At 44.1% G+C, this 23,982-nt stretch overlaps 1 protein-coding gene across 1 annotated transcript in view; it reads left to right on the top strand.

The window, feature by feature from the left end:
• Positions 1-17,572, top strand: part of TEX26 (testis expressed 26) — a 46,375-nt gene extending 28,803 nt beyond the window's left edge. Inside the window, exons 5-7 of the mRNA XM_062195373.1 lie at positions 7,900-8,076; positions 9,692-9,853; positions 17,421-17,572. Coding sequence (XP_062051357.1) covers positions 7,900-8,076; positions 9,692-9,853; positions 17,421-17,482 — 401 coding nt within the window. The 3' untranslated portion in view covers positions 17,483-17,572. The remainder of the gene's footprint in view (positions 1-7,899; positions 8,077-9,691; positions 9,854-17,420) is intronic.
• The last annotated feature ends 6,410 nt before the right edge of the window (positions 17,573-23,982 follow it).

Raw genomic sequence — 23,982 nt, 5'->3', positions numbered from 1 at the left:
ATCAGCATATGAAAGGGTTATCTGCATGCCCATGTTTATTGCAGTTTAATTCACAATAGCTAAGACATAGAATGAACCCAAATGCCTGTCAACTGAAGACTGGATAAAGAAATTATGGAATATGTACACTATGAAATACTACACAGTGAGAGCGGCAAGATGGCGGAATAGGCAGGGAGCACACTATTAGTCCGGGGGGAAAGAAAGTTTAATATAAGTGGAGATACTGCAGGGTCAAGGAAGAGTAGGGGATGAAACAGCAGAGGAAACTCTTCCGGAACTAGTGATTCACAGTGGACCTGCGTGGAGAGTGTGGGAGCCCAAGTTCGGGACACCAGCGGCAGACTCAACACACCAGCGCTGGAACGCGAGGTGAGCCGAACCTCAATAGCCCGAGATACCAGCGGGCAAGCGGAAAGAGGAGGCTAGAGGGAACGAGGCTTGAAACTCCGTGGGGAAAAGTTCACCAGGCTAACTAGAAGAGAGATAGGAAAAAAATAAAAAAAGTGACCGATACGGACACAAGTTTCTCTCTCTCCGCTCACCTCTCAAAGGCGAGCAAGACAGAGCAGGCGCCATTTTGGACATACGTTATAAGCAGGGCAACCTCAGGTCTGCACCGGCCCTGAGCCTAGCAGAAAAACCTGACTCTGGGGGGAGGGGTGAAATAACAGGAGATTAGCATCTAACTTGGCAACCCAGTGGGAGACTGCAGGAGAATTGGAGCCCACACTGAGGGCAGCAGAGATTCCCTGTGTGGTCCTTGGGAAAGAGCTTCCGATCTCTGGCTCCTGTGGGTATATCATCTGCCTGCTAACTACCTCCAATTACGTTCAGCTGTGCGGAATTACTTCCCTTTTAAATCAAAAAAAGAAAGAGAGATTTACCACACCTAACCTGGGAGTGTCATCTTTGACACACCCTCAACCCTGAGGAACCAAACACAGCTCTCAGTCCACACTCATCTCAAGCCTCTAAGGCTCCACTGAAAGCAGACAGTCCACTTAATATAGAGCCATAGTGTAACAAGAAAAAACACCACAGTGAAGAAACCAAATATCTCCAACATGCCAAACAACAAACGCAAAAACCGAGGTAACAAGAACAAGGAAGACACTATGACACCCCCAAATGAAAAAGACACCCCAATTCAAGATTATGAAGATGATGAGATCGAAGAAATGCAAGAAGCGGATCTCAAAAAATTGATAAGAACATTAAGAAGTTCTCAAAAACAAATTCTTGAACTACAGAAATCCTTCATGCACAAGATAGAAAATCTCTCTCGTGAAAGTGAAATATTAAGGAGGAATCAAAATGAAATGAAACAACTAGTGGAACAAGAAACTGTGATAGTGACGAGAAATCATAATGAAATGAAGAATTCAATAGATCAAATGACAAACACATTAGAGAGCCTTAAAAACAGAATGGGCGAAGCAGAAGAGAGAATATCAGACTTAGAAGACAGAGAACAGGAAAGGAAACAGGCAAACCAAAGAAAAGAAGAAGAAATTAGAAATCTAAAAAATATTGTCGGGAATCTACAGGATACTATTAAAAAACCCAACATTCGGGTTCTAGGAGTTCCTGAAGGCATGGAGAGGGAGAAAGGATTAGAAGGCATTTTGAGCGAGATACTAGCAGAAAATTTCCCAGGTTTGGAGAAAGACAGAGGCATCTTAGTACAGGAAGCTTATAGAACCCCTAATAAACATGACCAAAAGAGATCCTCACCACGACATGTTGTAATCAAACTCACCACAGTGAAACATAAAGAAAAGATCCTAAAATGTGCAAGAGAGAAACGCCAGATTACTCTTAGAGGATCTCCAATTAGACTCACAGCAGACTTCTCCTCAGAAACCCTACAAGCTAGAAGGGAATGGCGAGACATAGCCCAGGTACTAAGAGAGAAAAACTGCCAGCCCAGAATACTATATCCTGCAAAGCTCTCATTTGTGAATGAAGGTGAAATTAAGACTTTTCATAGCAATCAGAAACTGAAAGAATTTGTTGCCACTCATCCTGCCCTGCAAAAGATGCTTAAAGATGTGTTACACACAGAAACACAGAAACATGGTCACCAATATGAAAGAAGGTAAAGGAAGGAAACCTCACAGCAAAAGATCACAGGAAGCTCAATTTCTCTTTGACATAGAATTAAACTCTGATGCTCTGTTAAAGCAATGTGTTAAAGTAATCTATTATGTTCTCTTGATGTCTGTTCAATTCTAATTGTTCAAAAACAGCTGAATTTTTATTAAGAGCTATGGGTTATTTAAATATGTGCTTATTTTCAAAGATTTGAATAATCACCTTGTAACAATGATCAAATTTGGTCTATGTTATGTCATGATTTTAAGGAATCTTATTTCAACCAGATATTTTGGATTTTGAGCCTTCTTGGCATTCTTGACAGGCATTCAAAAAATCAAAGTTTCAAACAATCTGGTCTCTAAAATTTCCAGTAAATCCTGGACTTTGGTTTTTCCAGTTTGGGCCCAACTGAAAAAATCGAAGGACCTATGTCTCTCATCTTATAGAGACACCAACTAATCAGTCTATTTGGATTATATTAGAAGGACTGTCAAGATGTGATGTGGTACCAGACTTTAAGTTTCTATAATGGAAAATGCTATTGATACAAATGTTTGAGAATGAAAAAGTCTAATGATCTTGTGTTACTAGACATGATAGTTATCTTAATGAGAAAGCCCCAGAGGCCTAAAGGGTTAAATACTTGTAAAATCCTACAGGTGCTTTCAAAAATACTGTGAAGTAAGCAAGTGCCTCTTGTTGGTTGATGAGTTTATAATTTTAAACATGGCGACTTAAAGTCTTTTGTCATCCACAGTTATATATGATGTGCTGCTCATAAAACTAAAGCGTTGTTGGTTCTGTGTTTAGCTGTCCTCCTATAGGTTCCTATGGACTTTTTCCAGCCACTTTTATTGTATTCAGTACTTTGGGATGGCTCTGTAAACAGATGAAGCCAATAATGTATTAACAGTACCAACTGAGAGAAAGTATGGTTAACTGAGGTTACTAAAAAGAAAAAGCAATTCAAATCAATTGGCAATCTACAAAAAGAGTTAAAGATTTTAAAAGCTATTATTAAAATTGCTATATTGGTCTATTATGCTATGTTATATGTGTGTACATATTGTATGTCCACATGGGAAAATTTTATTAAGAGTTTTATTTTAATTGGCTTATAGATAAGATTGCCCATAAATTTAAGCTGCTAAAATTAATCAAAGATACATTTTAATTCATGTGACCTGAATCTGTGTATCATATGTTTTATACTTGTTGGTAGAAAGAAACTAAAAACATTTTAGATGGTTGTGCTTAAGTTTACTGGCTAAACAAACTACACCATGTTAGATATTTAAGAGGTGTTTTCAAATACATGATTCTTAAAATTTATAGAAGGCATTGGACCTTCTGGTAAATGTTTTCTTAAGTTGTTATCTAATGGTTGAAACGGTTTGCTAAGTATTCATGTGATATTGCTATTGTCAGCAAGCGATCTAGGACTTGCTCCCTCATTTCTCTATTCTAAGCCCAACTTGTTCTTTCATTTCTCTATTCTCTTCAAGGTAGGAAACTAATTCTATTATGAAGGAATCTGTAGGATGCACAATTTAATCTTTAGACCTTATAAAAGAGATGGCTAACATTTTTCTGCAATAGCATAGCCAAAATAAGAACTTAAATAATAATCTCATAGCTAGATTTACTTCGCCATCAGCGAAGTATACAGTAAGTAGAAAAAACCTCCCTTTCAGACAAAAGGGAAAGAAAGTTTCTAAGTGAGAATATAATTTTCCTCATGGGCATTGTCTACCTTAGAAAAACTACTACAGAACATGCCTGTGACTATAGACTTGTAGTTCAGGCCACCGAAGATTAGAGATGGGACACGGGCACTCCCTTGACTTGCATCCTCTGGTCTGCTTTAACACAAACCAGGAAGAAAAGAAAGCTCGGCATCAGAAGCAATGGGTGGCAGACCTATTAATGGCTGATCTGTACAGTGATCTGCCCTCAAGGAGACCCAACAGGCCAGTCCACTGCAGTGGCTTTCAATGTGGTAAGCCTGGGCTTTAGCAGAAGTCAGCTTGTGAAGAGCCCTGGCAGCTCTGCCAAGAGTTGGATCACCGGAAATGGACCTGCCCTGGAGTCGAAGGATGCCCAGGTCAAAGCCACAGATCTTATTGGCTCTAAGCTGAAAAGCCCTTCACTCAGCCCAACTTCCAAAGTGACCACTGCAGCTGAGGGGATGGTCAAGTAGGGTCAGCAACATTGCAGGCAGAACTGTAAATTTCTTGTTAGAGATGCCACCTGCCTTTACCTGGCCAGCTCTCCTCCCAGGCCAGCCAAGTAATGAAAGTCAACAGAGTGCCTTCCCCTAGGAGGTTCACACCTCCCTTAGGATATACCCCATGTGAAGAGATAGATAGGTCTGGGCCTCTGAATTTACAAGGCCCAAAGCCCACCAGATTATTATCAAGCCCCTTCTATCAGGTTCTATTTGCCTCTCAATCAGAAAAATTACTTGTAGCTTAGACAGCACCTTTCTTAGCTCCTCTAATAATGACTCTGTCCTTTGTTCTAGACCCTGTCTAGTGCACTTGGGCCTCATTCCTTTGTAATCATAACCTCTACTCTACCACCAATGGCTCTACTCCCAACCTGTGTGTACTGATGGTCCTCTTCCCCACTTAATGCTGTATAATTGTTCAAACCTGGTAAATGCCACACTTAGGATCATTGGTTACTATCCTCACTCTGTCTTTTATGACCTTGTCTAAATATGATCAGAGTTGGCAAACTTGGAAGGCTTCCATAGCCTTGGCAACTCATGACGACAGCCTAGGATGGTTACTGGCGCCATAAACTAGAGTGTCAATTTGTTGGGTCAACAACAGGAGTCACTGTGCACTTGCTCCTCATGTGGGATCTCTGTCCTTAATGTGCTGTACATTGTGATTTAATGCTATAACTAGTACTCAAACAGTATGTTTCACTTTGTGTTTCTATGTGGGTGCAAATTGTTGCAATCTTTATACTAAATTGATCTTCTGTATATAAAGAGAATTGAAAATGAATCTTGATGCAAATGGAAGGGGAGAGGGAGCGGGAGAGGGGAGGGTTGCGGGTGGGAGGGAAGTTATGGGAGGGGGAAGCCATTGTAATCCATAAGCTGTACATTGGAAATTTATATTCATTAAATAAAAGTTTAAAAAAAAAGAAATACTACACAGTGGTAAAAAAAAATGAAATCTAGTCATTTACAACAAAATGGATGAATCTGGTAAACATCATACTTAGTGAAATAAGCCAGTCCCAAAGGGACAAATACCATATGCTCTCCCTGACCTATGATAACTAAGAGAGCACCTAAAAGGCAATATGTAGAAGTGAAGTTGACACTTTGAGAAGCAATGACTTGAACAGCCCATGTCTTGTGTGTTGAGGAACAGTTTATATATATACATATATGTATTATATATACATATATATATGTTGGACATTTAACATAGTTAATCATATGTGTATAAAGTCAATTGAAAATAGATCTTAGTAAAAAATAAGAGTGGGAATAAGAGAGGGAGGAGGAAGAGGGTGGGAGTTTGGGTGGGAGGGAGGTCATGGTGGGAAGAATCACCATGTTCCTAAAGTTGTAATTATGAAGTGTATTAAGTTTGTAACTGTAAAACTGTGTAGTTCTGCATACATTCCTATGGACTTACTTCTAAGGGTGCAGTTTAAAAACTTGCTATGGGACCTCAAATCCCCTTAGGCTGGGTGGTAAAAATACCATCTTCATTGTGAAAGTGACCACATGGATAGGATTAAGGGTCCAGTAATAATAACAGATAGAATTACAAAGGAGTGAATGCTCCAACATGGGAAGCAGTCCATACAGCAGACTCTTAGAATGACAGTCGTTTTAAGTAGTATTCTGACCTCAGAATCAACCCTTAAGGCATTCTGGCCTGGCTGAAAAGCCCATAAGAGCATTTCAGGCATGGAAAGCCAAGGCACTGTGGTAGAAAATGTCCTATATGAAGGACCTCATTGGGTGAGACCCCAGTGAAAAGAAGTGGCCATCAAAGAAGGAAGTACTTTTCTCTGAAGGGAGGAAAGAACTTCCACTTTGCTTATGGCCTTGTCTAAATACTGATGGAGTTGTGGACTCAAAAGGCTTCCACAGGAAGCTCATGTCAAGAGCCTGGTGTGATCACTGACATCATACTTGAGTGTTAATTGTTAAATTAACAAGAGTTGCTGTGCACTAACTTCCCATGCAGGACCTCTGTCCTCAAAGAGTTGTATTATAATCATGTCTAAGTGCTTGTAAAAGATGTATCATGCTTGGGTCTTCTTAAAAGTTAATTAAGTTTCTAAAAAAAAAAAAAAAGAAGTGAAGTTAACTTCAAGATGCAATGACTTTGAACAGCCATTGTCTCGACTACTGAGGAACAGTTTTTTGTTGTTGTTTTTGTGTTTTTCATACAAATTGTTAAACTCTTTACTTAGTACATAGTTGGTCTTCTGTGTATAAAGTTAATAGAAAATGGATCTTACTGGAGAATGGGACTGGTGATGGGAGAGGGAGGACAGGGAGGGGTCGGAGTGGGTGGGAGGGCAGAAATGGTGGAAAGAATTGCTATATTCCTAAGGTTGTATTTATGAAATGCATGAAGTTTGTATTCCTTAAATAAAAGGTTTATTTGGGGAAAAAAAGTCTGCAGTGAAAGTGCAGTATTAGGGGGCCTTTTTCTCCACATCCTTGCCAGCATTTGTTAATTTTTGATTTTTTGGAGTAAAGAATGTTTTAAAAGAGAGAGAAGAAACCATTCCTAACCATGTAGGTATATGAGAGTAGTTACAAAAGTTCATGGAAAATGGAATTAAAAGATTAGTATAGGGGCTGGCTCTGTGGCATAGCAGGTAAAGCAACTGCTTGTCATGCTAGCATCCCACTGTTTGGGACCTGGCTGCTCCACCTGTGATCCAGGTCTCTGCCGTGGCCTGGGAAAGCAATAGGAGATGGCACAAGTGCTTGAGCCCCTGCACCAGGTGTGGGAGACCTAGAAGAAGCTCCTGGATACTGGCTTCAGATCGGCCCAGCTCTAGCCATTATAGCCATTTGGGGAGTGAACCAGCAGATGGAAGATATCTCTCTCTGCCTCTGCCTCTCTGTAACTCTGCCTTTCAAATAAATAAATAAATAAATAAATAAATAAATAAATCTTTAAAAATAAAATAAGATTTGTATAATTTACTGCAGTAATTTTGAAATCCATGCAGATGGTTTTCATAATATGCATTTTATGAGCTTTTTTTTTAACACAAAAATAAACTTCATAAAAATTTATTTTTATTTGAGAGAAAGAAAAAAAAAATCCCCTGATTCATTTCCCAAATGCTCACAACAGACAGGGCCGGGAGCCAGGACCTCAATCCAGGTTTCCCATGTAGGTGGCAGAATCCAGACTACCTGAGCTATCACTGCTGCCTCCTAGGGTGCACATTAACAGGACACTGGAATCAGGAGCCGGAACCGAGAACTGAACCCAGGAACTCCGATGCGAGATGTGTGCCTCTTAACTGGCATCTTAGCTGCTAACTGCATGCCCCTAAACTCATCTTCTAATTCAATTTTCTGTGCACCTCTTAAAGTATTTGTGTATTCTTCCTGTGCCTGGTAAAGCAGAAATTTAGTTTTTGGTTAACACACACACACAAAGTACACTAACTGCACCTGCAAATACAAGAAGAGTGGGATTTAGTGTGAGCAGTTGGAAGCTGCTGCCACCAGTACAACAGAGCGGACAGCTAGCTGGAAATAACTATTGCCTTCTGCTTCCACCCCTACCCCAGCTCAGAAGGTTAAGAAAAGTTCTCCAGTGTCTCTCGGATGGAAAAAGTTGATTCCCAGACCTCTAGACACTGAATTTCGACGGAATTACCAAACTCCAGCTAAAATCCCAGAGCTGCAGGATTTTAGCTTCAAATATGGATGCTATTCAAGCCTGCCCATTGCTTCTCAGGGTCTAGGTAAGTATGCCTGTAGCCTGGAACCAATTTCACAGAACCCACGCCTTGTTCCATGATTCCTCAATGCAGAGGGCCCTGGCAGCCAGTTTGAACTGCAGGCATGGGGGAAGCCGTGATCTTGGAATGGAATCGGAGCCTGGGCTGTGGATCCCAACCTCAAACCCAGGAACACCTGCCTGTCAGGAGGGGACTGATTGATTGCCTGTGCTGTGACCCCAGCAGAGCCCCAGCTTGGAAGGGCAGAGGTGGGGGTACGGAAGACTTCTTCCTAATGAAAGGAAGGATATGATTGCTGTGAAGTGAGAGAGAGAGAGAGAGAGAGAGAGAGAGAGAGAGAGAGAGAGATTGGGTAGGAGTCAGAGAGGACTTGTCAGTTACTCACCGGGAGGGTCTGCACAGGGCACACCCAGCAAATCTTTCCAGACTTGGCTCCCGCCATTGAAATGAGTGTTCCTTTGTGGTTCTCGGTCCTAGTTCTTCCAACATGGAAGTTTTAAAAATTCCATTACTAAGTCATCTCCAAGCACTGGTTAAAAAGATAGCTGGGTGTGCATCTGAGACTGATTTACTCCTGGAACACAGCTGGGATCAAGTCGTACTTGAGACTGACATTACAGAGTGGAAGTTTAGCAGAGTGGGGAGACAGGGCAGCCAAGAAGTCACTGGTCTAGAGTCTTGGGTTATCTGAGGACCGCCTCCATCCCATCCTGCCAAGGGCTGACTCTGTCCCTGGTGCACTTCACAGGGCACCTCCTCCCCCAAGGCAGCTCAATCCTTGTCAGATGTCCCAGCTGAAATTCCAACCCCATCGCATGCTAGCAAAATGCGCTGATAGGACATGCATATGTGTTGCCTTTTCCAGTTAAGACAGTTCCACACCCACAGATACTCTCCTAGGGATGTAGCAGTAAATCCCCTCACCAGTCTGGTCCCTCCATTTGACCAATGCCCCTTTCTAGGGGACACTTGGAACTAGACATAGTGGTTAAGGTATTATAAAGGTTTACAAAGACAGAGCAAGTTGTAGAAGTTAGGTTTTCATAACACATCTTCATTATTATTTTTCATGATGGGTCTATAAATATTGGAGCCCATATTAAATGAACAATATTCAGAATCAAATACAAGCGAGCTGGGGATGCTTACATCTCACACTTCCAGTGTGGAGCACACGTAGCACCATTCTTCCAAACGGGTCATCCTAAGGTGCCCGGGTCCCGGGGGAGGTCTCTGAGTGTGCCAGAAGATGTCCTGATAGACAAAGAAGCTTCTCTAAAGGCTGATGTGTGTTAGATAAGCAGCTGGTGGCAGTTGCCATCCTAGCCCGCTGACCTGCAGAGGAGGGAGAACTCCCATTCCGAACACGGTGGTCAACCTCGCCCTCCAGCCACTGCCTCCCATCCCTTGCACTCTCAACAGCGGGAGTGCCGGCTGCTCAGCACAGGCCATCCTGGAGGCATCTGTGGAGCAGGGCACCTTGGTTTGCAGTACCGTGAAGCCTGCTGGTGACACTCCAGTCGGACTCAGGGCTGATAGGCGCAAGTCTACGCAGCCAAGACAGGAGGTCTTAGCTGAGCTGGCAGCCCGGTAGCTTGCTGCCCCGTGTCTTTTGCAGTCCCCTCTGTGCTGCACAGTTTCATGAGGAATCAGGAGCGCACCAAGAAGCAGACCATATACCAGAGCGACTATGGGAAGGCCTACCTGGACGTCCTAATGATTTTAAACTCCTTTACTCCATCCCAAATCAAAGACTACCTGCAGGGTGTTTCCTCCAAAGGTAAGAAGAGGTCTTAAGTTCTTGTTTGTGTACTTACAGATCAATTCTTGACACTGAGTAGTAAGTGCTCCAATTTCTTTTTGTTTTTAAGATTTATTTATTCATTTATTTGAAAAGCAGGTGACAGAGAGGGAGGGAGAGAGACAGAACAAAGGAGATCTTCTATCTGTTGGCTCACTCCCCAAGTGGCTGCAAAGGCCATGGCTGGGCCAGGCTGAAGCCCAGGAACCTGGAATTCCACACAGGTATCAGGCCCAAGTACTTGGACTATCCTCCACTGCCTTCCCAGGTGGATTAGCAGAGAGCTGGATCAGAAATGGAGCAGCCAGGACTCAAACCTATTTTCTGTTATGTGACGCTGGCATCAAAAGTAGTGGCTTAACCAGCTGCACCACAACACTGGCCCCAACTGCTCCAATTTCTAGCATTGGTGTTGAATGTCCACCAAGAAGAAAAATATTGACTAAAAAAACCCATCGAGTTGTGCAAACTTGAATCCTTTCTTAAAGGAGGCCCCGGTGACTGTGTTACTCTATACTTAAAAGGAATCACATAGCTTTTCATTCAGTTCGCATCTCCTTGTGCCTGTGGTTGAATCGCTCTGCATATTTCTCTCTGTTACCACTAAATGATTTCTCCCGCAGGCGTTGTGCTATCTCATAATTTCGCTTTACTCTGTTGAATTTTGATTTCCTGTTTGGTGCAGTACTTTTTGGGGACAGACTTTTTAAGGTCCATGAAAAATCTCCATGTATCATCCCTTCAAAGAGAGTAAGTGACCTTCTCAGGATGATACTGCTTCTCATGTTTGTTTCTTTTTTTTTAAACCTTTATTTAATGAATATAAATTTCCAAAGTACAGCTTATGGATTACAGTGGCTTCCCCCCCCTCATAACTTCCCTCCCACCCACAACCCTCCCCTTTCCCGCTCCCTCTCATGTTTGTTTCTTCCTCCTGTAACAGTTTGTATGTTTGTCTTCTGTCTTTTTAAAAAAGATTATTTATTTAAAAGGCAGAGCTACAGATAGAGGAGAGAGAGAGAGAGAGAGAAAGAGAGAGAGAGAGAGAGAGTGTGGTTCACTCCCCAAATGGCTGCAACAGCCAGTACTGGGCCACGTCAAAGCCAGGAGCCAGGAGCCAGGAACCCATCCTGGCTCCCGTGTGGGTGACAGGGGCCCAGATACTTGAGCCCACATCTGCTTTCTCAGGTACATTAGCTTGGAGCTGGCTTGGAAGTGGGGTAGCTGAGACTTAAACTGGGGTTCTGATAGAGGATGCTGGTGTTGCAAGCGGTGGCCTACGCCAGTGCACCGCGTTGCTGGCCTGTGTTCGTATGTTTTCTAGTGAACATAATATATGAGTTTACAGAAATATGTGCTTCTACAGTGGAGCGTGTGCTGCAGAGTGAGGAGGGATGGCGTGTGACCCCTTGCAGAGGTGCCGAGAGGCAGCTGTGGGGAGAGTCTGCTTCATAAAGCTCATGGCAGACATGTTTTACAGAAAAACGAGGCAGAGAGTGGGAAAACATTTTTGTATGAAGATAAACTGATCTTTTGACTTCACTTTCCATGAACTTTTGGTATAAGCAGAGGTTCTCATTGTTCTGTACCCAACAGCTCATCTCACACACCCAGACTTGTGTTCTAGGCCATGTGGCAACTCTAGTTGGTTTTTCTGCCAAGATGAGGTGTAAGAATAGGACGGCCCCCAGAGCCCTCTGACTGCCCTCGCCTCCCACCTGCCTCTCTCAAGTCCCCAGTTGTTTCTCTACTTGTTTCCAGCCACAGTGAGAAGACCTTTCTCCTCTGTGGTCCTCACTGAAACCCTTTTGTCTGGGATGTCCTGTCTCAAACAAACTGCACTGTAGGTGAGCCTGAAATGGAGGGGTGTGTGTGTGTGTGTGTGTTAGGAGGAAAAGATATATATCCCACCTTTGGAAAAGCTTAAATGATGGACTGTAGGAAAGTACAAGCAGCAGGTGTTTCACCTCATAGGCAGGCAGAAGTTTGTGTTTTCTCCTTCGAGCCCCTCTCCTCTCAAAAGACATCTGTGAGCCAGGTGGACACGTCAAGGGGAAATCAAGATGCTCCTTGGGATGTCTGCCAGCCCCATCCTCCCGAAAGGCAGAGCGGAGGCTCAGCACCTGCTCAGGCTGCCTTGCCCCAGCGTTGGTACATGTATGAAAACCAGGGAGCCCTTTCCGTCTTCAGTAGTCCTGTCGTTGGACCCCACAGAAAGACGGCTTCTGCCTTCCTTAAGCAGGTGCTGCCATCTGCCCAGAGACTGCCGTGTAGGTGTGCCTATCACTGGCTGGCCTGCATGGACCCCGGTGGCTGCAGAACACCTGGTCTCCTGTAGTCGTGTCCTGTGTAATTGGAGCCCTGGTGGCATCCCCTACAGGTGAACTGGGGACTCCTCAATGGGTGCTCTGGCAGCCTCTGCTCCACCTGCACCTCTGTGACCTTCCACAATCCTCAGGACAAGCTGACCCTTCCAGTAACACGCTCTGTCCACCCAGGCTGGGTTCCTCCCAGACCGTGAGATGTGCCCTCCGAGCCAACAAGGTGAACTGAGGATGGACTTGGATTCTTGCCTGCTTAGCTCTGGATTTCCTGGTTATCTTAGCACTGCACTGGAGGCAGGTACCTCAGGCTCATGTCCCTTTGCTCTTCTGGACTGTCCTGGACTGGTGACTGTGTAAGACCTGCTTTCCCTGGGATTAGCTTCTCTTTCCTAGCCGTGCTCTAGTTGGCTCCCTCATCAGTGCTGCTATTCTGGGGGCTGACTTGCCAGTGGGAAGTTCTCTTTGAATTCCCTATGCCTCTGTCATTTGCCAGTGTTAGGGATGACACTAATGCTCTTCACCTGGGGAATCTCTCAGCAGAGCTCTTTGGCAGCAGGGCTGAGCAAGTATGAGGAGAATAAGGGACCTATGGCATAGGCTGAGTTAATATGGTCTCAGTTTCAGTCATTTTCCGAGGGTAGGAGGCCCTGGGGGAGTAAGAGCCCAGGACCAGAACTTGAGAGAGAGAAAGAGAGAGAGGATCAGCCTTCTCCTTAAGGCAGTGGCCTAAGTCAGGATGGAGAAATAGCCTGGAGAGGCTTCAGGGTGTGATGGAATGGAGGAAACTCCAGAAAGACAAAAGGCAAGGAGGGGAGAACAGCTAAAGGAGAACCTTCTGCTCCCACTACCCGTGTGTGTGGTACCAGTGTTTGGTACAGGTTGAGCATCCTCTGTCTGAACCTCTGAAATCCACAATACTCCAAAATCTGAATCTTTTTGAGCACTGAATGATGCCACAAGTGAAAAAGTTCCACACCTGCCCTTGAGTCACAGTCAAAACACAGGTGCACCAAAAATATATAAAATCAGCTTCAGGCTATGTGTATCAGGGACGTACAAAACATCCATGAATTTTTGTGTTTAGACTTGGGTCCCATCCCTAAGGTGTCCCATTGTGTATGTGCAAATATTAAAATATCTGAAAGCATTCAAAATCCAAAACACTTCTGGTCCCAAGCAGATAGGATAAGGAATTCACACCCTGTATCGAGTGTCTTTATTTATAACTGGAGGGACTGAACTACATATCTTTAGTAGCTGTTCTACTTCCAGAATTATTTCCCAAATATGATTCAGACCACCAAAAGCTTAACTCTTCAGTCATTATTATCCATGGGTAGTGACCCACCTTTCTTTACAGCTGAGAGAGAAAACTACTTGAACTTTGGTTTTCTGTGAGGGTTTTTTTTTTTTTTTTTTTTGACAGGCGGAGTGGACAGTGAGAGAGAGAGACAGAAAGGTCTTCCTTTTGCCGTTGGTTCAACCTCCAATGGCCACCACGGCCGACGTGCTGTGGCTGGCACACCGTGCTGATCCGAAGGCAGGAGCCAGGTGCTTATTCTGGTCTCCCATGCAGGTGCAGGGCCCAAGGACTTGGGCCATCCTCCACTGCACTCCCTGGCCACAGCAGAGAGCTGGCTTGGAAGAGGGGCAACCAGGACAGAATCTGGCGCCCTGACAGGGACTAGAACCTGGTGTGCCGGCGCCGCAAGGTGGATTAGCCTATTGAGCACCAGCCTCTGTGAGCTTTTTCAGCTAGGATCCCCCCCCCCCCCCAATCTTCCTCCAACTGAAACCTCCTGTGAGTGCAGCTGTCTAGAAGGCACTTCTTCCTGGCCTGAGACTCAATAGTAGGAATGCGTTTACTGGGGAGGTGTTTGGTCTCATGGTTAGGATGTTCACATCCATGTCACAGTATCTAGATTCCATTCACAGCTCCAGCTCCAGCTCCCAACTCCAGCTTCCTGCCAGTGCGGAGCTTGGGAAGCAGCAGGTGATGGCTCAAGTCGTTGAGTCCCTGCGACCTGTGTTGGAGACCCAGACTGAGCTCTCCTCTCCCAATGTCTACTCAGCCCAGCCCTGGCTGTTGTAGGCATTTGGTGAGTGAACCAGCAGGCAGGATCCCTTTCTCTCTTTCTCTCTCTGTCTCTCTCTATCTCTCTCTCTGCCTCTCAAATATATGTTTAAAAGGTTTTTTTAAAGAATGCATTTACTCACCCACTCATTAAATTCACTGATTGAATACCTATCATGTTCACTTGAGTCAACGGTAAGCAAAAAACAAACCCATCTTCCCTGGGAACTCATTGCTGGGTGTGGCAGAGTTACAGTGTCATTGGTGCAGTGCTGGAGATAAGCTTTGGGTGAACGAGAGGCCTGCGAGGGCCATTTCCAGCTCTTTGGGTTGGCTTGGGCTGAGGGAAGGCTGCCCAGAGAGATGTCCTCCATGTCTCAAAGAGGGATCTGTTTGACAAGGGGAGGCAAGGCCATTGCCAGCAGAGGGAACAGCATAAACAAATCATGCGGACACTATCTGTGTCTGCATGTAGCAAACATGGGTAGCATTTGAACTACAGGTGGCAGCCTTGTTGAACAGTCATTTAAGTTGACATTAAATTGGACACAATCTCACCTTTTTCCTATTACATGCCCAATGTGATTCATCTGGCTTACCTATCATTGACATCAGAAGGGAAAATTTTTTTTCTTATTTTAAAATAAAATATTTAACATAGGGTGTAAAATAGAGATGCTGCTTAAACGAAAAAGGGTCAACAATAGCAACTGTTGGCAATAGCAAGTCTTGTTCCCAGATACTGCTGCTGGGGAATATCGAAGAGTATGATCCCTTTGGAAACAAGTCTGGCGGTCTCTTGTAGAGTTAAACATGAACCTGCTCTACAACTCAGAATTCTGCTTCTGGGTATTTTCCCAAGAGAAAAGTAAATGTGCGTCCACAAAAGGACTTGTACAAGAATATGTGTAACCACTTTATTCTTAAGAGCCCCAAACGAGCCACAACCCAAATCTCTATCAACAGGAAGAGAGGATTACATGAGCTGGGATATATTCACATAGTGAAATGTTGCTCGATAACACGGAGAAACCAGTGGTGGATGACTACAACAAATGTCTGAACTTCAAAGGCATTATGCTGAATGAGAGAAGCCAGACACCGAAGGATGCCTTCCGTGTGATTTCATTTATTTGAAGTCTGTGCAGGCAAAACTTTCAGCTGTGATGAAAGAACTCAGCACAGGAGGTGTTGTCTTGGGGCAGGAGATGTTGGCTGGGAAGCAGCTGGAAGGGTCTCCTGGGATGGTGGAAATGACTTGTATCATTGTGCGTATGGGTGTGGACGACAGGTACGCATGTTCCAGTTCACCAACCTATCACATAAGATCCATGCGTTTTACTGTTTGAAAAGTATACCTCAATTAAAAATGCTGGGCTCCACAAAGATATGGAGTAGGGTAGGGATGGTTCAAAATTAAACACAGGCTGTGATTGTCTGGCCTAACAATTATGACACAGGTTAAGATGCCCATGTCTCACTTGAGAGTACCTGTGGTTGATCTCCAGCTCCTGACTCCAGTCTTCCTGCCAGTGCAAACCCTGGAAGGCAGAGGTGATGGCTTGACTAGTTGGGTCTCTGTCTCCCACATGGGAGGCCTAGAGCTCCTGGCTCCCAGCGTTGGCCTTAGTCCAGCCCTAGGCATAACCGGCATTGGGAGTGAACCAGTGGACTCAGAGCTCTCCATCTTTCTCTGGATATCTGTCTATATGTCTCAAATAAATAAAATTTTTAAAAAAGAAATCTTTTTAACAACACAAGATTAAACATGGCACTGTAAAAACAAATAAATGCAAATACAATGAGAGAAAACTGGGACGCACGTGTCCATGCATACATACACACACACCTGCTCTATTAGCCTCACCTGGCATTTGTGACATGGAGCAGAATGACATAAACATTGTGCATAGTAATGTGTTATCACTTGCATTTATTTCTTTCTGCTTTGGGCTGTACAGATGACAGTTTCTAGGAGTGAGCAAAGTTTTACAACAGTTCCACTCTGTGCCATGAAACAAATATATACAAGTAATTAGGATTAGGGGATCAACATGTTTGTGAAAAAAACTGGAATTAAAAGATGTGTATTTTGTTACAAAAATATTTTGAAATCCATGCATATCTTTTCCATAACATGCATTTTCCATGAACTTTTGAGGAGCCCTTGTAAATGTTCAGAATCAGGTAAGTCCTCCATTCTACAGCTGAAGAGATGGAGGCCAGGATCTTTTCAGAGGCAAATAATTCAAGAATAGCAAAGCCCAGCAAGCGCTATGGTACAACAGGTTAAGTTACAGCTTGGGACACCTGCATTTCATATTGGAGTGCTGGGTAGAGCCCTGACTGCTTGGCTCCTGAGTCCAGCTTCCTGCAATGTGCACCCTGGGAGGCAGCAGATGACGGCCCAAGTACTGGGTCTCTGTCACCCACATGGGAGACATGGATGGAGTTCCTGGATCCTTGCTTCAGCATGTCCCAACCCTAGCTCTTACAGATATTTGGGGGAGTAAACCAACAGATGGGAAAATCTCTCTCTCCCTCTCTCTCTCTTTCTCTCTGTCACTCTCTCTCTCTCACTCTACCTTTCCAATAAATTAAAAAAGAATAAAAAAGAAAAACAAAACTGAACAATGTTTTTGGATGGAAAAATATCCCATGAAAATTTTGGAATAATATTGTTTATCACTATTGTCTACTACTGGGCACCAGTAACAAAAGGATAAAGCTACTATTTATTGAGCGTCTTCGATGGGTTAGTTCTGTCCAGGTGCTTCACACAGAGCATCCTTCCCTGGTCCATTCCAACAACCATGCAAGGTAAGGACTGGGAACTGACTTCCAACGTGAACAGTTGAAGAAGTGGAGGGGTTCAGTGGCCTGTTAACCCACGCCAGCACAGAATTGAAGCCGTGTCTGCTTGGTTCTCAGATCCACATTGTTCTCAGTGAGACTACTGCTCTTTTGAAAATTAAGTTTACTTGTCAGTAATTGTGAAACTGCCTCTTAGACAAAACATCCTTTGATAATATTTGACTTCTTATCAAATCTGTTTATATAGTACTATATTATCATATTCTCCACCTCCTCAGAATTTTCCTGTTTAGCATTTAAATACTCATATGGAAATTGTCATCCTGTTTTGCAGACAGACAAATTCTTGAGCGCTTTATCCGTTCTCACTGTAACATTGACAAAGGTAAGAAATGAAAGAGGAAAATAATTCAAGTGAAGAAAATCTCAAAATCAGTGGAAGCACTGGGGCCTGCCTAGTCGTTCTCTTAATAATCAAGGAAAAATAAGATGGAAATTGTTTCAAATGCATTGTGATAGTCATGAGTTTGTATATTTTGTTGTGTTTCATTTTTAAGCAATAAAATTATTTAAGGCTACAAATATTCCCCTGAACACAGCTTTAGCTATATCCAAAAGGTTTTAATGTAATATTTTCTTCTTTTCCCTTTTGGATCCTTAATTTGCGGTTTCAATTTTGATCTCTCTAAGAAGGAAGAATTATGTGGGAGGGATTTCTTAATTTCTCAATAATTAGAGGATTTGAAAATTTTATTGTTGGCTTATTTTTGAAATAATTGAAGGAAAAAAATCTCTGCTTTGAAAATTTACTCAAAGTTTTCTCTAATACTATTAATCAAGATTATGATGTCTTTGTGTTAAGCGAATATAAGAGAAAATTTTTGTTTGTTATATATTTTAAATCCCTTATATCATTGTCTTGTATACTTGAACTGCCAAATTCTGAAAGAATATTAAAACTGTTCTACAATGAACTTTTTTTGTCAATTTCTCCCCTTGTTTCTGAGATTTTTGCTTTATACACACACATATATATCCACACCTATATATATATATATCCTATATATATATATATATATATATATATATCCTATCAAGATTTGTGACTTATACAGAGCTTCCCCAATTGGCTAACTTTTCCTTGTTACATGTTCTTCCTCTGTGCCCTGGCTGTGGGCCTAGAATTGGATTTCAAATGATATAAATGCTGCCATTCACGCTCATTCATTTTTCTTTTTCTTTCTTTTTAGGATGTCCTTGCCTGTCCTTAATGCCCAGTCTTTATCACTTTTTAAACAAAAATACATGCATACAAAATACATAATATATTTCTAGAAATGCATTCTACCTGAATTTTATATTATAATTAATATGACAATCTTTGTCTTTTTTTTCAATATCTATTTATTTTTTATTTGAGAGGCAGAGTTACAGACACAGAGAGAGGTCTTCCATCTGCTGGTCCACTCCCCAGATGGCCACAATGGCCAGGGCCAGGCCGATCCAAAGTCAGGAGACAAGAGCTTCCTCCAGGTCTCCCACATGTGTGCAGAGGTCCAAGGACTTTGGCCATCTTCCACTGCCTTCCCAGGCAACTAGTAGAGAGCTGGATTGGAAGTAGAACAACTGGGAATTGAACCAGCGTCCATAAGGGATGCCAGCGCCACAGGCAGAGGCTTAGCCTACTACGCCACAGTGCCGGCTCCAATCTTTGTCTTTTGATAAATGGATTTAGTACATTATAATTGTGATGTTTTACTTACCTGGTTTTATATTTTCTATATTTTTCACTGTTTTTCATTTTGCTTCTTTTGGCTTTGCTTTCTCTGATTTTCTGCATTTTTCCTCCACTGTTAATTTTTAAAATATGCTATTTTTTATCACTCATAGTTATTATTAAATTTGTATTTCTCTACCAATAGGTAAAAATCACACAGTCCCTATGCTGCCAGCTTCTTTTACTTCTCCCATTCTTCTCTTCCTTGAGATTTTTCATTTCCCATTCAATTTTGTATTTCCCTCTCTGCTCCTTGCATATGCTCTGGTGCACACACACACATGTGCACGCGCGCGCACACACACACATGTGAACACACACATACCCAGGCACACACACAACTTTGACGCTAAGTAGTTTTGGAACTTTGTTCTATTAGGAATTCCCTTTTCTAACTAGAAAGGCTCTCAACATTTTAGATTCTTTTAGTCATATTGTCAGTATCTCCCCCTCTCCCCCTTTGATATAACTACCCTTGTTTCCTGTACTCTTTTTTTTTTTTCCAAACCGTGAGCTCCATAATCTGATTGATCGTTTGGTTAGAATACATTCCATGATTTTCCTTGGATGAGTGACAAGGATTGCAATACCCTAAATCCTTACCTGTCCAAAACACGTTACTCCTCTGCTCTAGCTGATGCTGGCTCAGCCAGGTGTACAATTGTTGGGTCGGTCCTGTTTCTCAGCAGTCCACAGTCATCGTTACAATTGGTTTCTGGTTTAGAGTGTAATTTGCAAGTCACCAGTGTGATTCTACTATGACTGTGAGCGTTGTACTTCCTAGCAGTCTCCTCTCCTCCCTGCCATGAGTGATGACCACCAGCCAGACTCGCACGGAGAGGTAGCTTGCCCTGTCAGCTCCCCACCAGCACGCGGTTTTCTATGGGTCATTATTTGGACCTAATCTTCCTTTTTGCTTCCATTTTATACCAAAGCAGTAATATCTCAACCATTCCCCTTGCAGACAGGGGTACATTTTGCCTCTCAATTAGCATTTGTCCCAACCCGTTGGGCCAATGCTTGAACATCAAATTGCTTTCACACATTTGTTAGAATACCAGTGGCAGGCCGGCGCCGCGGCTCACTAGGCTAATCCTCCGCCTTGCAGCGCCGGCACACCGGGTTCTAGTCCCGGTCGGGGCACCGATCCTGTCCCGGTTGCCCCTCTTCCAGGCCAGCTCTCTGCTGTGGCCAGGGAGCGCAGTGGAGGATGGCCCAAGTGCTTGGGCCCTGCACCCCATGGGAGACCAGGAGAAGCACCTGGCTCCTGCCATCAGATCAGCGCGGTGCACTGGCTGCAGCGTGCTACCGTGGCGGCCATTGGAGGTTGAACCAACGGCAAAGGAAGACCTTTCTCTCTGTCTCTCTCTCACTGTCCACTCTGCCTGTCAAAAATTTAAAAAATAAAATAAAAAAAAATTAAAAAAAAAAGAATACTAGTGGCTATAGCAGGAGCCAGCCAGGAAGTTTGCATGGATTCTCTTAGTTTAATCCATGTTGAGGGGCCAGTGCTGTGGCGCAGTGGGTTAACGCCCTGGCCTGAAGTGCTGGCATCACATATGGGTGCCAGTTTGAGACCTGGCTGCTCCACTTCCTGTCCAGCTCTCTGCTGTGGCCTGGGAAAGCAGTACAAGATGGCCCAAGTTCTTGGGCCCCTGCACCTGTGTGGGAGACCCAGAAGAAGCTCCTGGCTCCTGGCTTCGGATTGGCTCAGCTCCAGCCATTGCAGCCAACTGGGGAGTGAACCATCGGATGGAAGACTCTCTCTCTCTGCCTCTCCTCTCTCTGTGTAACTTTGACTTTCAAGTAAAATATATAAATCTTTAAAAAAAATACATGTGGATATGTGATGTGGGACTTCCTGGCTGTCCTCACAGCACCCACTCCAGAGCAGAGGTCCTTTCAGGGTCATGAACCAAATATTAAGCAATGAGTAGTCCTTTCATGCCATAAATATCTCCGTAGCACCTACTATGTGCCCAGGCAATGTTTTAAGCATTGGGAATGACGCTCTAGTGAAAGACAGACATGGAGCTCACCTCCCAGAGGAAGGGGCTGAAAGGTTCCTACTGAGGAGACATCATTTAACGGAGAATTCAAACGCAGAAAGAGCCACGGGAGGGGATGGGGCCGTAGCTTTCCAGGCAAGGACAAGGGCCCCAAGGCAGGACAGAGCTTGTGTTGTAGGAGCCAGCAGAAGGTGGAGCAGCTGATGTCTAGTATTGGCTGGGGACGGGGGACAGGGGGCAGGGAGCCGGGGGCAGAGGATGCGAGTGCTCGCTTGAACATAATTCCTTCTCAGGGCAGAGTAGCCACGCCCCTGGTGTGGGGAGCTAGGATGAGTTTCCCTATTATTAATTTCAAAGAGAGTTGTTTCCAACACACATTATTATTCTGCAAGTTTCTCTTGTATGGTATCCCCTCCAGAGCTCTTTGATTTTCTTTATACCCTCCTGCAAAACTTACCTGCCCCCACACACATCCTATCCAAAAGAAATAATAATAATATAGGAAATTTCTATGCTTTCCAGAAAAATCTGTTCTTTATTTTAACCTAAAAAAAAAAAAAACCTATGATGTGTGTTTGAACTTTCTGTATGTTGTTTTAAAAATGCTTTTATGAACAGAAGAGTAGAAAACAGCATCATTTGAAATTGAAGACTGCAATAACTGGCTTTAAAAAGGAGGAAATAGGGGCCAGCGCTGTGGCACACTAGGTTAATCCTCCGCCTGTGGCGCCAGCATCCCATATGGACACCGGGTTCCAGTCCCAGCTGCTCCTCTTCCAACCCAGCTCTCTGCTGTGGCCTGGGAGTGCAGTAGAGGATGGCCCAAATCCTTGGGCCCCTGCACCTGCATGGGAGACCAGGAGGAAGCACCTGGCTCCTGGCTTCAGATCAGCACAGCTCCGGCTGTTGCAGCCACCTGGGGGGTGAACCAGCGGACAGAAGACCTTTCTCTCTCTCTCTCTCTCTCTTCTCACTGTCTGTAACTCTACCTCTCAAATAAATAAATAAAAATCTTAAAAAAAAAAAAGTAGAGGGGCCGGCACTGTGGCTCACTTGGCTAATCCTCTGCATGCGGTGCTGGCATCCCATATAGGCGCCGGGTTCTAGTCCTGGTTGCTCCTCTTCCAGTCCAGCTCTCTGCTATGGCCCGGGAGGGCAGTGGAGGATGGCCCAAGTGCTTGGGCCCTGCACCCGCATGGGAGACCAGGAGGAAGCACCTGGCTCCTGGCTTTGGATTGGCGCAGCACGTCGGTCGTAGTGGCCATTTGTAGGGTGAACCAACAGAAGAAAGACCTCTCTCTCTCTCTCTCTCTCACTGTCTAACTCTGTCAAATAAAAACAACAACAACAAAAAAGTAGGAAATAAAGCGCTATGGCTTATATGCAGTTGGGTTTGCATTCTGGGCTAATATCTCCCTTCTGTCCAGGTGCGTGTGTCAGAAGAAGTGCTTCTAAACTTAGCTGTATAATGGAATGACCTGGAGTGGTCTTAAAATCCTGATGCCCAAGCCATTCCTTGGACCAATTATACCAGAAATTCTTGGGACAGAACCAGGCAGCAGTAGATGCTCAAGTTTCCCCAGGTGATTAAAATGCACAGCAAACAGAACTACTGAACGAGAGGAAGGATCCAGTAGGTGAAATGCACCTGCTGAGGTCAGGTTGGTAAATTTGTCAACACCTAGGCAGGGAGTACGATCCCCTCCATTTGTTTCAAATGATGAGACCACCTGTGAGAACATGAGATGGGGCAGGGCTCAGAGGCTGGCTGCAGAAGGAAACTGTTACTGTTTCTTGGCCTAAATGCACCAGGGCACTGGGGCCCAAAGCCAGGGCTTGGCCAGAGCTGCGGCCCCTTGGGAACCATACCAGGGAGGGACAGAGCCACTGGGGAGCCGTGACACAGGAAGAGTGGGGGAGAAACCCTCTGAGAAAATCTGCTCTCCCCCGACAAGCCCATCAAATGCCTACCAGATCCAGGCAGGGACACAGTCCAAAGGGCCGGGCTCCTGTGGCACAGAGTGGACTGGACATGGTTATCAAGGCATTTGTGGGGCCGGTGTGGTGGCATAGCATGTTAAAGCCCTGGCCTGGAGCTCCGGCATCCCATATGGGTACTGGTTCAAGTCCTGGCTGCACCTCTTCTGATCCAGCTTTCTGCTATGTCCTGGGAAAGTAGTAGAAGATGGCTCAAGTCCTTGGGCCCCAGCACCCACATGGGAGACCCAGAAGAAGCTCCTGACTCCTGGCTTCAGATCAGCGCAGCTCCAGTTGTTACGGCCATCTGGGGAATGAACCAGCAGGTGGAAGATCTCTCTCTCTGTCTCTACCTCTCTCTGTAACTCTGTCTTTCAAATAAAATAAATATTTTAAAAAGGGGGGTGATATTTGCAAGCTACACAGAGTACGACCCACACAGCTGGTCAGGCTGCTGCTCCGAAACCCAGAGCCAGGAACTGAAGATGGCTGCTGAATGGAATTTCACAAGTGATTTTTACAAAACCAAAAGGGAAATCACTCATGTAAATAAAATCTTATTTTAAAATAATCATTTTTCTGGGGGCAGGCATTATTTTGCGGTGGGTAAGCTACCACCTAGGGTGCCAGCATCCCATATTGGTGTGCCTGGGAGTTGTGCCTCCACTTCCCATTCAGCTTCCTGCTAATGTGCCTGGGAGGCAGCAAGTGATGGCCCAAGTACTTGGTCCCTGCCACCCATGTGGGAGACCTGGATGGAGTTCCTGGCTCCTGGCCCCAGCTGTTGTGATCATTTGGAGAGTGAACCTGTGGATGGAAAATTTTCTCTCTCTCTCTCTCTCTCTGTGTGTGTGTATGTGTCTCCCTCTGCCTTTCAAATAATTTTTTTAATAAATAAAAATGTTAAAAAATACTTTCATTCATAATTTATTTTAAAATATTTGTTAAACATTTTTTATGCCAAACACATCGTATTAGACACAAAAGCAAAAGACACAATATCCATGCTTCAACAAGAGTCTAGTGGATAATGAGTATAAGCAAATTAACAAATGTAATGAAATTCATTATTTTGCCAGCCTAAAGCCATGCACCTTGCTGCAGGTGGCACATTCCCTCCCCCCTAGCTCCAG

Source organism: Lepus europaeus, chromosome 6 (assembly GCF_033115175.1).
Source record: "Lepus europaeus isolate LE1 chromosome 6, mLepTim1.pri, whole genome shotgun sequence".
NCBI classification, from domain to species: Eukaryota; Metazoa; Chordata; class Mammalia; order Lagomorpha; family Leporidae; genus Lepus; species Lepus europaeus.
This window is presented reverse-complemented; position numbering and strand designations above follow the sequence as displayed.